Source organism: Mercenaria mercenaria, unplaced genomic scaffold (genome assembly GCF_021730395.1).
Source record: "Mercenaria mercenaria strain notata unplaced genomic scaffold, MADL_Memer_1 contig_3591, whole genome shotgun sequence".
In the NCBI taxonomy this organism is placed as follows: Eukaryota; Metazoa; Mollusca; class Bivalvia; order Venerida; family Veneridae; genus Mercenaria; species Mercenaria mercenaria.
Window position 1 is genome coordinate 20,685 of NW_026461745.1, and position 16,522 is coordinate 37,206.

A 16,522-nucleotide genomic window follows, 5' to 3' on the forward strand; every position below is an offset into this window, starting at 1 on the left:
GTGCACAACATATTCTGCTTAATGGCCAACAGAGACTGAATATAGCTGCTGTCCAGTGAAAGTTTCTGTATGTTAGAAATCTATGGAAGACTGGTGCACAATGCTAATTTCCAAATGCTAAAATGCCGTGCGCTCGAGATAAGATGTGTGCTCGAGATAAAAGTTCATGCGAACGAGTTAATTAATAATATAATATATTATTTTCGAATATTCATATAGGATGTTTAACCAACCTTATTATTTGAAGCTTTGTAACTAATAAACATAATTTTGAAGTCTGGGAAAATTAATGACATAAGATGTACTCAGAAACATTTCTGAAAAATCAGCCTTATATTCTTTTTTTGTATTTGTTGACCCTTATTTGATTCAAAAGTATTGACAACCATGTAAATAAAATCCTTTTAACACATTTTATTCAATTCTACGGTGTTTGCTTCCGTTTCAATATATATTTCAGTCGAGATAAAAACACTTGTACACGTACATTACAAAATTAGATATAACAATTAAAGCACAAACGCACTCGTCAATAATTCCTTGCCTGCTGGATTATCTGAAACAATATAAACAATCAAAGTATGTTCAGATTAAACTACAAAAATGATTTTCTATATTAGTTATTGCACGAATAAAAACTCCGGAGAAAGAATCTATTCGCATTTACAATTTTATAAAATATACGCTTTCACAATCGCTTCTCAAAACAAAATACATATGTATTATCAAAAAGCTAGAAAGGCACATTTAGCCACGAACCAATCTTTTTACATTTCACAAGTACAATGTATTATATTTTTTCCTACAATATATTTTTTCCTAAAACCATTGTCCTGCAAATCATTAAGAGACAGAAATCTATGCAAAAATACATACGGCTAATTATAATACTGCATTGTATTGACGTTCAAACAATAGTGGAAAATAATCTTATTCCCAAAACACTTTTTAATATGATAAAATGTAGGACATTAAAAAATGGAGGGTAAAGTCTTTTGTCCGGCCTATATCAAAATGTACAAAACATTAAATCGAGAGCATATTTATCAAAGCTGGTTGCCAGTGAAATAGATAATTTATATGTCATTCAGAAGCCAAAAGTAGGACAGCATTAAACACGATACAATATTCATTAAGTCAAAAGTTCAGTCAATGTGTGAAACAAAGGTCTGATGCTATAAAAATGAAATAGGTGAATTTATGTAATTCAAAACTCAAATGAAAAAAAAAATCTGTTTTTCGCTCTTAAAGATACGCACTAATAGCTAATCATTTATTTAGGATATTGACACTAATAGCTAATCATTTATTTAGAATATTGGTTTTCTAAATTGTTCAGTGTCCTTTAACGAAATTACAAATGTGACTACAATGTTATTGTGATCTGATAATATTATCTTTAATCAGATGGAGGCATACTAATAAACAATGATAAAAAAGAAAATATGTATATTTCTTACGATTTAGTAAAACGAACCTCTATCTATCGTACAGGATTTTTAAAAAAAGAAAATGCTACATTTCTAAATGATTTGAATTTTTAAGGCATATCAAAATGTGTCCAGTGACACTAAAGTATGTATTTCACCAGACTTGGAATGATTCGATTATGCAAATAGTTTTATTCCTGTCTGTCACTACGAATTCCTTCACACAGACGTTGTACATTCTAGTTCTTTATCAATGTCCCTCATCAAATCTTCAAATGACATGACAGATTCATTTTCTTGCACCCCGCTTTTGTGATTTGCGATATCTCTGTTATGCATACGGAACGATTCTGATATTTCCTTATTTCTATTCTCTTCTACTGGTAAACATCCTGCTGACATTTCATTTTCTTCTTCAAAACATCGACTTTCAGGCGACCCGTTTACTACCGTGATAACTTCGTTATCATTGCAGCCATGATTTTCATCAGTTTCCTCGTTGTGTTTTCGTTTATCGTCAATTCTTTTAGAAGTTGGATCGTTTTGTTGTATTGACACAGTGTGTTCATTGTTAGGGGGTATATTGTTCTTGGATATCGCTGGTAAGCGGTAAGTTTCCACACGTAAGTCGTTGTTAACCGGATTATCATACATTGTAGAATAGGCTAAGCTTGTAGACATTTGACTTCTAAGACCTTCTCCTGTTTCCATATCATGAACGTCACTGCTTTCTGTCTCTGAAGATGAACTTCCATTACTACAAGAGCAATAATCTGGTTCAAACGAATTTAACAGATTTCTTCTTTTCTGCAAACGTGATTGCTTCTGAAAAAAAGTAAAATGACAATAATTACTCGATTTAATCTTAAGGGCTTTTCTATTCTCCGATTAATCGAGCTAAAATTATCAAAGGGCAATAATACCATTTCAGTCATCGACACGGAATAATGGCGATAATTTGCGCAACTAGTTATTGACATTCAAATCCTATAAATAGTAATGGAGAAGAAGTGTGGGCAGTTTCCTATACAAAATGGGGAGGTGTTGACGAGATGCGCTACTAGACTTTATATCAAAGACATATCTGAAGTTTCAGTTATATCATGCTAGATAAAAGAGGGGTGGAAAGATAAAATCTAAGTATGCACAGGTAGGGTGAGAGAGAAACTGTGGAGGCAAAAGCAATGCGCCTCAGATGTGAATCACATATTTTATATGACAATAATGTCTGTATATCATAATTTTTACATATTGAATTATCAGATTTCCACCCACCTGGTACAATTCCAGGGCTGATGTACCATCGTATGTGATAAATAAGAGCAGAGTATCGCCATTATCTTGAAGTTCTTCCATTTCTTTCAGTACTCTAGCCCTTGCAAATTTCACATAAAACACTAGGCAATCATATTGCTCCTTATCCAACTTCAAGTTTGGACTCCCACTATAAAGTATATACCTTCCGCCATTTTTCGTTTCAGCTATTTCAGTGTACAATTCATACGTGATTGACAGAACAGTTTTTCGTGTGACGTGGTTGTGCTCCATTATTACATTCACAGTATAGTCGAGAAATGTGTTATATTGCTGCCGACTCAATGGAATCTTGTCCAAAGGTAAGATTGTTTTAATTAGTGTGATGTTTTCATGTTTAAGTGAGGAATTCTCTACCTCAATTTTTCTCATTTTCTCTGCCAATTTAAGCTTCTTTTGACCTCCTTCGAGAATTTTTCTTTTTAACCTTGGAGCCTCGACATCTAACCTTATGATATGCATTATTATCGTAATACTGTTCTTTACTGCGCTGTTGCAATTGTTGCAGCGCTAGTCTTGACGGGTCTGGAAGAAAAGATTGGGACGTCTGAGTTTGAGAGGCTGCACTAAAGTTTCTGTGATAAAGAATGTCGTGTGTTTCCGCTATTTCATGTGTACTTTCATGTTGGGCAAAAGCGAATAATTGACGTTGGGTTAGTGGAAACTGTTCATTTTGTCTCCATGACATTAATGATGTCTCCGTATTCTGAGCAAATATTTTTCTTGTCGGTGGATTGCTGTAACAGGGAAAGCAAACATTTAGGTATCCATGATGAATTATTTCATAAAAAAATGCTACTAACCGCATAGATCTTCCATGTGATCTTCTCAAATATTTTAATGAAATTAAGCTCGGAATTCAGCATGAAATACGCAAAAATGATACGAAGACTAACTGAATACTATCTGAATCTTCTTTATTTTGACATTTAATATATGTATACCTCTGTGTTAAATAATGAAAAAAAAAACATTAAATAGATAAATGTATTCCGTTTCAACATGACAATTTTAACAAGTAAAGCCCAGATTATCTAAATGCACACGTACACACTACTAAATATGACGTTTTGCTTGTAATTTTTTCCCTGCATAAATTCAATATTGCCCCAATTATAATTATGTACAACAAATTGAATGATATAACCTTGACAATTTCCTGAGTTGATCCCTATCATGGGAGATTTAAAACGACTTTTTGGAGTCAGAATTCTAAAAAGGAATATCATTAATTGCATTTTTACTTTGGCGTTGTGTTTACTGAAATTCTAGTCTACGTAATACTATAATCCACCTGCACGGAAGTGCACCTGGGGGCTTTCTCCATCATCAAAGCTTGAAAATCGCCGTATGAACATAATTTTGTCGATGCGACGAGCGATGATAAACCCACCAAAACAAAAACAAAAAACTACCTGCCGCAGTTATATGTAAAGGTATACATATTTCATCAAAGTTCGCATATTGAAGTTTTTGCACTGTTATACTTCCATTATACTATATGAGATTTGAAATAGGCATACATGGTTTCATATTTATTCATATCTTGATTGGAGGAAATCTATTTGGGGACTCACTCTTTGATTCGTTCGAATTCTTCCATAATGACCTTGTTGTCCATTCTTTTTAATGCAATTTCAATATGTTCTAACCTCGCTTCACAACCCATTTTACTGTACCAGTTATTTAGCAGTTCGAGATAAGCAAGGTCTAGCTGTTTGTTTTTCTGTTTTATTCTGTTCATCTCATTACTGACATCTTTCGGTGAACCACATTGTTCATGGCTTATATCTAAAAAAGAGTATCATATTATATTTAGGTGGTGCACAAAATAGCACTACCCTGATTTAAATTATATCAAATAAAAAAAAACATTCCAAGCTATTTGAATCAAATCAGAATAACAAACAGATTAACAAGATTATCATATTCAAATTAATAAACTTTATTTCAGTTAACGGTCGTTATGTCTTTGTTAAACAAATATGATAGCCTGTAGATCAAAGATTAATTTGAAATGATAAAACAGCAAAGTTATACGTAATAGGTCAATCGCAAAAAACGTCCAGGAACGGTCATCTATTGGTAGGTGCGGTACTAAATCTCTAAATAATTTTATCCAGTCGATTTCAGTATCTGCAGCACCTAAAGTTCAAAGGACAGGAAACAGTTATGTTTGTTTCATGAAACTATGAATGTTTTTATGTAACAATTTCTAAATCTATGTTTACTATAACTATATCTACAATATTGTCTTGATATGAAAAAATATCTCTTGCTTGTTACTATAACTTTGATATTGCGAGGCAGTAGATTTAAAATTCCATTTGTAAGAAGACGAACTGCAAGGTAATTGAGAAAGAAATAATTCCGATTTTCCATCGCGAAGGAGAAAGGGGACGTTGCGCGTTGCCAGATTCGTCTTTTGATTGTCTTCTTTTGTCTGGAGAGGGTTTTTTTTATCATTTTGTCTCAAGGTGCAGCAACAATCATTATCTCTTCTTTCAGACAATTGTAGAATTATATTCCATAAGTAATAAGCAGAATAGTCTAGTAGGGTACTACTAAGAATATGTCTTTTACGAATTAGAAACACACGCATTTGGCAGCATCTAGGGACAGTGTGATTTGATAAAACGCTCATTTTTACTACAAGTACGTATTCAATAGCGTTATACAGTAAGTGTTGAAACATAGAAAAACATTACGCTACATGTGGATAAGTACAAGATACAATAAACATATCCGTACATGTATTAAAATTTACGCAAGATTTTTAGAAACGACTGTTAAGTTTGACTGTCTAATGCTCATAGGTATATTATTCCGCAGTCTCTAGCCCATTTTTCCAAATTTCTGTTAATCGGACACTTTATAAACATGCACATTAGGATTAGCGTGTCTTGCAAAGTAGCCGGCATAGATGTTTTCGATCTTTTAAATTTTTTATTATTCTTATATTTTTGAACCTACAATGAATAAAGTCATATTGAGATTCCGGAAAAAATTCCAACTGTTTCTGGATTAAGCGACTTGACTTCATGGTATATTTTCTTCACTTAAAAGAGTTAATTTGGGCGACCAGCACTACTTGCCTTGCAACAGTTAAGAGGAATAATATCCGTAGATTAGTTAATTAAATGCCACAGTTACCATTTATTGAATTACATATAAACTTATAAATGTTTCTTTGCTTGTCGGACAACGTTAATACATGTATAATTAACTAGACTTTACATTGCAGTATCAAATGTACTTACTGGAGTCGCAGCAAGGCAAATGCACGAAACGTTCTAGATCTTAGCAATTTTGCAACATTTTAACCATTGAACATTTTTGTTACATGATAGATAGCTGTTTTGTTTGGTGCGTGGGTTTATGATGACATCGTGTAAGAATTATCCCTAAGTCGGCAACAGTAGTCTAACTGCTTAATTACAGCAGTAAATTGCAATAAGACATAATATGTACATATATGACGTTAAAACAAAAAAACAGAACAAATAATATTGATTGTTCTAGCAATGATGAATAAATTAACGAGATGTAATTATGTTAAAAAAACTAATTACCTTTTTCTTCAGACTCGGTTGATTCCTTCACATGAACAATTTGATTCCCAGCATGTGTCCCGTTGTTGGTCGGGCCTTTGTTATTTGTATTCTCTGGATGTGCATTAAAGTATTCTTAGAGTTTGTATTGTCTTGCTGCTAACTCTAATGTATTATGTACTGTCTGATTCATTAGTTTTGAAAAATAGCACAGTACTCTACATACTGCAAATATTATCGTTTAATTCCCAGAATAAGTTCTAGGTTATAAACCACTTACTTAGAATGATACATGACTGAGCATCACATTTATATAGGTATTTGATTTTGCTATCAATAATTAGTACCTTTAGGTGTATTTTCACTATCTCCAAAAAGCTGAAAAAGTTCTCGTGTCAGTTGCAGTCCTCTATCTCGATTGCCTTGAACAGAATGACATAAAGTTAAACATCTATACGATATGGAATATAGAATGATCAATGTTTCTTATTAAGTACTAGTTATTAACAATATTTCCAAACAATTTCAGCAAATAAATGAAATCACTTTTAAAAACAGTTTACACGTTTTGAGATGTTCAGGAGTAGGCGAAATACTACAATACCCGAAATCTTAATAAAAAGCTATACAGACAGTTTGACTTACTGTTTACGCCTACCCCTTTGAGTGGTGATATAACGGCAATACGTTTACTTTCTTTCTTGAGCTTTTTACTTTTTTCTTCTGATCCATCTTTAGTTTTAATGACTTGACTTTCATCTGGAATTGTGCAATGTTAAGTATTAGCATTTTCAGTCAATTCCTTCCTTCCAGCGAACGTTTTTGCTTTACTAAGAACTTAGATGTAGCCTGAATGTTTTGTAAGAACTGTTTTCTAACGATAACTGATACATGTATGTGGACGTGGTGATACATCAGTTTTGAAACACGTTTGAATAGCCATCTGTTAGCTAGCTGAGCGTGTCAAGTGCACGAACGTTTCGGGGACTTATCGATGCATGGATGAATTACATACACGTGTGACAAAAGATTCTAAATATTGGTAGGCCAAAAATCGAATGTACTTTAGAAGGTATGATAAGTTATCTTTTGGAAAAATCTTTCCGTGATATTCAAGATAAAGGGCTTTGAAAAGACATCCCCTTATCAACAATTCATCGTTAAAGCACTTAACTGGTCAAACGCGCCGCATCGATTGATAAACCATTCAATAGAAAACCAAGTATGTCAACTTCGGCAGTGTTTCGTTGAGGGGTCTTGATTATAAAAAGAGTGAATCCACCGGCCCAACATGAGATGGCTAACGATGTATCTCAAATATATATATATAGGATTTTTAAGCAGGTATTGCAAGCAATCCTTCGTAGATAGTACAAAGTACATAAGCAGTCCGACGTCAATGATGACCTCTGTATAGACGGTTAAATTCTGACAAATGGAAAATATTTGTCACTACGGATGAGGCAAATGTTTACCCTGAAGGCATCTATGGTCTTCGTCGAGTCTGCTACATTCAGAGAATGTTTCAAGGCGGCAAAATATAAAAATATTGTATTCACCAAGATGTGACAAGGCATACGTCAAAGCAGACGTTGACGTAAACGCGTAGGCAAAATATCAACATCATACACATGATGAGAGAATGCATGAAATTTCAGCTTTGATAGATTTTGCCTTTGGAGAGAACTAACGAGACGATTACAGACAAAGGAAACGATCACTGCACTTGAATATGCCATTTATAAGTCAGGCCAAAGCGAGAACGACTTATCTAATTAAAGTCGCGTATTTTTATACAAATGTAGTATAAATCTATATAAAGCTCCTATGCATTAAAATACACAAGAAACATTGCAAAATGCATTGTTATGTTATATGTATCTGTTCGGGTTAACGTCTTTTCCAAAACATTTTCAGTCACATAAACATCTGCCTGTAGCAGTGAGTACAGTGCTCAACTTTATAGTGCTACATCACTGGAATAATACGTCGTAGACACGTTACATGATACCCTACTCAGTCACATTAAATTGACATCGGACTGACTAGTCCTAGCACTATCCTCTTAATGCTGAGCGCCAATCAAGGAAACTGCTAGCACCAGCTTTTTACGCTTTGTTATGACACTGCTAGGGATCGATCCCCTAACTTCCCGCACTCGAAGCAGGCGTTCTACCATTAGGCTACCGAAGCGGTCGCACAGTTATGTAAATTCTGTTTACGTGCATACTAATTGTGAAATACGTTGATAATATTTCTACGTTTTGTCTGTTGACAAATTATTCAAATTTTTATATCTAAGTGCTAACAGTTGGCGGGAAAATGCACTATTTTGATAAAAATGTATTATACAAGTTGCGATCAACTTTCTACAAATCACTTTTTTATTATGATCGTAGCAACACGGACAACTGAAAACTAGCACCTATTTGGAAAATATGGAATGTTAAAAATGTTGATGGAGTACTGTGTTTCGAGAGGAATCTGTCTTTATGTTATTCAAGACATATGTAAACATAGTTTGAAGTATTCCTTTTATGTTTATTGGACTGTGATCTTCTTTAGTTGTTTACAAGTTTTCTTCACTTTATAAAGAATGTAGGGACAGATCGTTCCAACTGGAGAAGTAAACAAGCAAATACATGTGAAGAAATACAGGTATAATTTCTCATTTTTTAAAGAATGAACTGAGCATATTTACATGTACAAAATTACATATATGTAAATTATGACAGAGACCAAGTAGTGACACATTGATAGATATGTCTCTGCAGGATTAATATTATGGATTATAATTGCAGATTACTTTAATACGACCATCATTCTTAAACTAATTAAAATTCCGTGCTTCCGTAAAAATTTGGCATGCGAAAAACTCGTGTTTTACGAACAGATGTGACGTAAAAGACGACCGCTGCTGTAATACGTCATATAGATGAGTTTAGGAAAGGTTTGTTCTCGATGGGTGCATCACATATGAATCTAGCAGCAAAAGCCAATAAGGTCAAATATGCTAGCGAATTGCTGGAAAAGTTCTCAAATCTAAATGATCACAAAGTGTCACATCTCCCAACATGAGAGCCACAGTGTCACATTGACAACAGACAGAACTTTCTTAGAAAAGGTGACCGTAAAACAATTATTACAAAAAGAACTAAAATGTCAAAAAGGTTCTGTGGCCTATTCTATCTAGGTACTTTTGTACAAATTCATACACCTTCAGTAAAGTCATTATCTCGGAACTTGTAAAGGGATAAAGTAGTGAAAACTGTTTAACAAAAATACGTTTAAGGGCCGGTGTAATGAAGTATTTCGACCCCCATAGATAAATGACCCCCCGGTCATTATTCTATAGAAAAAGTGACCCCCGGTCATAGTATTATGACCTCCAGATCATAGTACTATGACTCCCCCACGTGAAGTAAACTGAACCTCACGAAGAATATTGACTCCCATAAAAAAACGACCCCCGGTCATTTGGTCAAATTTAGTGATAACTCATGTATCTAAGGCCTCATTGCTGCATTTTATGCCCCCACTCGGGGAGGGGGGCATATAGATTTGCCCTTGTCCGTCCGTCCGTCCGTCCTTCCGTCCTTCCGTTTGACCATTGCCCCAGATACCATCACTTGACACAGAAACAGCATAGAACTTAGTATTAATAGAAGTTGCAATACTTAGCAGTGGCAGTAAAGTACGGTAGCGGCAACAACAGAAAGTAGTAGTAGTAGTAGTTACTGTAGTAGTAGCAGTGGCAGTGGTAGTGGCAGTGGCAGTAGCAGCAGCAGCAGCAGCAACAGCAGCAGCAGCAGCAGCAGCAGCAGAGGAATAAGTGACAGCAACAACAGCAGCAGGAAAAGAAGAGGTAGATGTACAAGACGTATTAGTGGAAGCAGGTACAGTAGTATCAGTAGTAGCAGTTGTAGTAGTAGTAGTAGAAGAAGTAGTAGTAGTAGTAGAAGAAGAAGTTATTTTATTTATTTTTTTTTATTTTGTTGGGTTTAACGTCGCACCGACACAATTTTAGGTCATATGGCGACTTTCCAGCTTTAATGGTGGAGGAAGACCCCAGGTGCCCCTCCGTTCATCACGAGCGGGCACCTGGGTAGAACCACCGACCTTCCGTAAGCCAGCTGGATGGCTTCCTCACGTGAAGAATTCTACGCCCCAAATGAGGTTTCGAACCCACATCGATGAGGGGCAAATGGTTTGAAGTCAACGACTCTAACCACTCGGCCACGGAGGCCCCAGAAGAAGAAGAAGTACATGTAGTAATAGCAATAGAAGTAGCGGCACCAGTAGTAGTAGTACAATCAAAATGTTAACTATTTGGCAATGGAGGGTATTAGAGTTGTATATCTAGTAAAATTGTCCGTTAGGTTTGGTGGGGATCACTTTTTAATAGATATAATCGTCGAAAGTCTTTTTAGGAGCCGGTGTTTTACACGGAAAGAGTAACTTTTTTAAATAGAATAATGTCCAGGAATCGATATTGTATGAGAGTTCGAATGTAGTAATTTCGGCAGTGAGTATTTTACATGGAAGGAGTCACTTTTTCTATAGAATAATAACCGGGGTCATTATTCTATGAGATTCGAGGGGAGTCAGCTTTAGGGAGTCAGTATTTTACTTGGAGGGGTCAGTTTTTCTATAGAATAATGACCGGGGGTTCGTTATTCTATAGAGTTTTCCAAGGGAGTCAGTTTTTTATAAGGTGGGTCAATATTTTACAGGAAAGGAGTCACATTTTCTACAGAATAATGACCGGGGGGTCGTTATTCTATGGGGGTCGAAATACTTCATTACACCGGCCTTTGTGGTCTTCAGTTGATTCATGACTACGTTGCGGCTCACAATTGTGTCAAAAGTGTCACCATTTCAATTATTCTAACACATAAAAAAATCGGTGCAAATGAATCCCCTGATCTAAATCCTTGTGACTTTTTTCCTCTTTCCATGGCTGAATAAGATGCTGGCTGGCCGCAAATATTTATCAAATAAAGCACTCAGTAGTAGTATTTTTCAGTTTCTTAAGACCATACCATAAAGAGACTACACTGAAACGTTCACCACTGTGGAAGTTCGTTGAAGTCAATAGCGATTACTTTGGAGGAATAAACTAAATTTGAAGGCACGATTTTCATTATTGTTAGCCTTGGTAACTTTGGACAAACATACACCATCACGACGGACGTATTGATTAAATGCATACCTGTTGTGCATGCATCTCTGGTGTTTCCGTCAACATGCAATTTCAAAGTTTTCGGTATAGATCCTTGCGAATTTTTTTTCTTGTCTTTTTCTCCAAATGAACATTTGGTTGTAGATATCTTACCATCAGTAATCTCTATGCTTTCCAGGGAACCTAAAGTTAGAATCTAGGAACTTTAGCTTATGTTACAAACAATGTCTTAAGCAACACTACCGACAAATGATCTTCAAATATGTTAATACTTAACACGAAAGAAATTACACAGATATGAATATTATAACGCCGCTTGTAAATAAAACAACATATTGTCTGCATCGTTCAATACAGTCATATTTCACGCTTCTGTTGTAATCATCTTTCTTTAAAAACATTAAGCTCACGGAAACAACTGTCTCAGTGATGCAAAGGTAATTCATACTCAGAAAAAACAATCCCGTTTTTCTTTATTGTGAAGACAACCTTATGCTTATACTGTGAACGCTAAAGTTTGGTTTCTTTATTGAATTATTACTATGATATGTGATCTGCAGCGCAAACAAAATTTCAAAACATTTAAACCAAAGGGCATTGATTGCCTTATATCGCTCACCTAACTGAAATGGGACACGATTACTTGGTAGATGACCTCTACACGACGCTATAAGCTAAATATATAATCTATAGACATTGGGAAAAATGTTTAAGCTCGGCTTATCAGGGCTCCAGATAAGATGCGTATTAGCGTAAATAACGCTTTGAAATAATGCATATATGCACGTCTGATAATTTTAAGCGTATAAACCCGTATATGAAATTACAGAAACGCACGCGATGACTTTTTACTAGAGTAGACAAAACCTGAATCGTCTGGATGCTTAACGTAACAGAGCATGATCAGCATTAATTCTCCCATATTTAACAATCACATGCATTGAATGGTACTCTATAAACTTAGGTTAAACTATAATATTATACACTCAGTGCGTGCGTAAATTAAACAATTGTAACTGTTTATATTGATGGTACAGTAGTGTATTTTAAAGCGGAGTAAACAACAAAAATGTCTCTTTCTTAGAATGTAAAAAGTGAACAAATAACACTCTACATATTCTTTAAACTAGCAAACATTTATACCCAAAACAGTTAAAGGTATATTGAGTATTTTCTACTGGATTTGGTAGTGAGTGTGAAGCCAAAGCAAGCCAAGGGAGAAAAAGAATAAAAAATTTGAATGCTGAATTCATAATTTTAACATGTCTAAAACATTGCGGAATGATACTAATTTCACTTGGGTAATGATACCATTTTACTCGGACTTTATTATAGACTCTCTGTGTAAAATCTCAAACTTTAAACTAAAATAAAGGTATTAAATTAATAAAAGATTTATACTTCAATGAAACTTTAAAATTTTGCAAAATGTTGTTTGTAGTATCATTTGGGGCATTTGCAGTGAAAAATCCTGTTTTCTAAAATAGTGTATATTTATTTCTAAAGTCACTATATGTTCATTGTAAATATACTTCGTTATACCCAAGTGGAAACTGGTAGGTACTCTAAAATATAGCTCTCTGATTGGTCAGTTAGGACGCCTGATGTACAATAATGTCTTGATAAAGTTATGAAATAAAATTGAACTGCAAACAAATCCATGGGTGTAACACCTAAGAAATATGTTATCAAACTGATTCCTGTTTGTTTTTCTCACATTTACAAATTTTCAGGAGTAAAATTAATCCTATTCAACTTCAGATTTTACCATTTTACTCGTTCACAAAAATAATGATGAGTAAATACCTATAGGCCAAAAAGATTATCTGGAGCCCTGGCATATATAAAAATTAAACAAGTGATCTCCATGCATCGCCAATTTTTTTATAAAGAGGCAAGATCTGAACGAACCTGGTAGAGGACCGCTCACTAGTCGATATATACCAAAAGTGTAATTACTTGATATTGTGGTTTAAGACAAATAGTATTATTAAGGTCTATGTGAAATAAATGAGCCATGGGCCAAGACGCATAATTTAAACCAAATTGGCATAGAACCAATACACAGTGCTGCCAGCCAAATATGAAAGGTTAAGGGCTTCAGTTTTAAAACAAGAATGTTTTAAGTTTTTGTGCCCCCCCCCCCCCCCCCGAGTTATTTTGTGGGGCTGGAGGGAACGGGGGGAGACACTTAGATTTGCCATTATCCGCCCGTCTTGCATATCTCAAAAACTGTATTTGACTCAGCGTCATTAAACCTCACAGAATTGTTATTCAGCACATCAGGTTTTTTGAAATGGGGTTTCACACATCCGAACAATAGTTAGCATGCTTCATGCAAAAATATCGAAGTTGGTGGCATTGCAATTCTAGGCAATAAAAATCTTTCCAACATAAGTAGAATTCCGAACAAACTTGGTAGATAACTACTGCACAAGTTATATATGTAAACTTTAAGCCTTGCAGTTTTAGAAAATATTTCTATTTTTCTCATGGTATGTAAAAAGACACAATGAACATCCAGGCTAAGTTTTATAAGCTTCCACCAAATGGTTCTAGAAAAATAAAATAATGTTCAAATGTAGGGATAATACACGTTTTTTTTCTGTACACAAAACAAACGTGTATTGCCGCTATTCTTGCATAGAAAACATTACACGACGACTAAATGCATTGTTTTCATTTGTGATGACTTGACGATTCCGGTACATTTTTTATTTACCATTCTTGTTGTTCTTGTAAAGGGTAAACATGTTTTAAATATCCATAACCGGGGCTAACATAACAACAACACTATTAAAAGCGTGATTTGAAGGTTTTTGAGCATTTTGTTTTTATTTTTAGTTATTACAAACGTTAAACAGGAACACAATTATTTTAAGAATAACAATTTTACATTCGAATTACTTTAAGTACGAACAAACAGAGTACGGATGAGTACGAAGCTAGTGACTAGCTTTCGAGGTTTATTATATGAATTCTGCGAACAATCATGTAAAAACAAACCGACTGATACTAACAAAATGCATTAATATAATACCTAAAAATGGACAATAGCGCAAGTTACACGCGATACTTATTTATTCACAGTTATTTACAATAACTGAACAGACGCTTTGTAAAGGGAGTAAACTCTAAGAAAAGCTAGTGCGTACATTGATGGGGGCAGTACGTTTGGGGTTGGAAACTGATACAGCTAAACATACTATGGATTACATTATATCTATAATGCTACAAGAAGAGGTTATTATGGAAGAAACAAGATGCAGATGCCAAATATCAGTCTGCGTAGAAATACATACATACGTCCCTGGCAAAGCATTTCAAAAATGATAATCATTGTATTAACAGCACGTGAAATGTCTTGTTTGCACACGTTTTTTCTCCCGTTTGTACATGGGCGGATCAAGTGAAAAAGTAGTTTTTATGCAAGAATAACATGTTGATGCAGGACCCAGGACCGGACCATCAACTTATATCCTGCATATAATACCATCAGTATACATATGTTTTATAACCTGTCAGTAGTAATTCTTAAAGGTAATAAATGTTCGGATTTCGTTAGTTACTAAAACGTGTTTTGATAATAGATATCAAAAATAAAATTATTTGAATAACATTAGTGCCTATTTACGGATGACAGGATTTTGTGACTCACATGTAGCATCGCTTTCAGTAGTTGTAAAGGCGGATATGTCACCGTGATTGGTATCGCCTCTTTGCATTGTTTGATTGTTCAATACATCACTTTTCCATTTTCTTTGCAAGAGGCTGTGCAAAAACAAAAGAACAAATACTACATCAATGGATGAAAGTTTTGTTTAGTTTAACGTCGCAAGGGTGCCGGACATCTGAGACTGTTCACAAAATTATAATGAAAAAAAATTGAGAAATTTACAAAGATTCCTAATAGTGACAACACTAAGATATTGCAGCAGAATAAAATGCTTTAAAAGAAGACAAGGAATTTTCGGCACCTTGAGCTTAATTTTCGTTGTCATAAAGAACATATCCCGTTCTCGTAAAGATGTCTTTTAATATCCAGATTTAAAGGGCTTAAAGAGCAAACAGTCACAGAGAACTGACAACGTTCAATTTCCCTGTTCTCATTGTCTGCCACCTTTAGTACGAACAAGCAAAGAAAAAATGAATGAAAGTATCCCATTGTGATTGTCACCCATTTAGCTTTACATCTGAGTTTAGAAAATCAGCTAATGTCAAATGTTTTGAAAATAATGGAATTTGCTGTAAGTGTTATGATTTAAACTGACATCGAGCAAGTCAGTGTCGTATTCTGAAAAAAACATTGGGGTTGTGGTGATTCAAACCATACAGGTGCTATACATGTGACAGTTCAAGTCCTCAACAAGAGAACGGTGGAGAGCAAGAAGAAGCAAACAATGTAGAAAAAAGTTTGTACTAGTTAATGCTTTAAGTTCTGTAAATCCATCAAATGTTGTCAAATGTTATGATATGTTGATTGAACAAGTAGAGAGCAGACTTGGTTACTTTTAGATAAAAAACTGTTCGTTTATACTAATTTATTTTAGCTCGATTGTGATGAAAGCTTTAAGCTTATTTGAACCACTCTCGAGTCCGTTTCCTGGAGAGAAAAAGAAACAGTACTGGTGTCATAGTAGGGCTCGTACCTATGACCCCTAGGCTGAATGGCCGACACCTTTACAACTAGATCACCGCTCCTCTAAAAACCTTAAAAACACTGTTAGAACTCTAGATGCAACGTTTTGTACTAGATCTACTTTCAAGTAGATCTGCATGATTGTCTCTGTAAAATCTTGATGATTAGGTCTAGGTCAAAGCACAGAAAACCACTTATTTATGCTCTAAATGTCATAGTGTTACTTGATCTGCGCAACATCAGATTAGAGTCTGAAAACAATGCAAAATTTGGTAATTAGACAATCTGGGGTCAAAAAAGATAATAGTCCAAATCATAGAGAAAATTCAAGATTCAACACCTCAAAGAAAACATTTGCTACTATATTTCCATAAAACCTTGTATCTTCGTCGGCGGGTCATTTGGG

At 34.7% G+C, this 16,522-nt stretch overlaps 1 protein-coding gene across 1 annotated transcript; it reads right to left on the bottom strand.

Annotated features, from left to right (window-relative positions):
* Nucleotides 1-3,129: 3,129 nt before the first annotated feature.
* LOC128553210 (uncharacterized) lies at nt 3,130-15,730 on the bottom strand. Its single transcript, XM_053534331.1, has 6 exons — nt 15,136-15,730; nt 6,941-7,054; nt 6,643-6,717; nt 4,785-4,889; nt 4,322-4,535; nt 3,130-3,481 (listed from the first exon to the last, which is right to left on the bottom strand). Exons 1-6 carry the CDS (start codon nt 15,200-15,202, stop codon nt 3,130-3,132), a joined length of 927 nt encoding a protein of 308 aa, XP_053390306.1. The 5' UTR covers nt 15,203-15,730.
* Nucleotides 15,731-16,522: the final 792 nt, after the last annotated feature.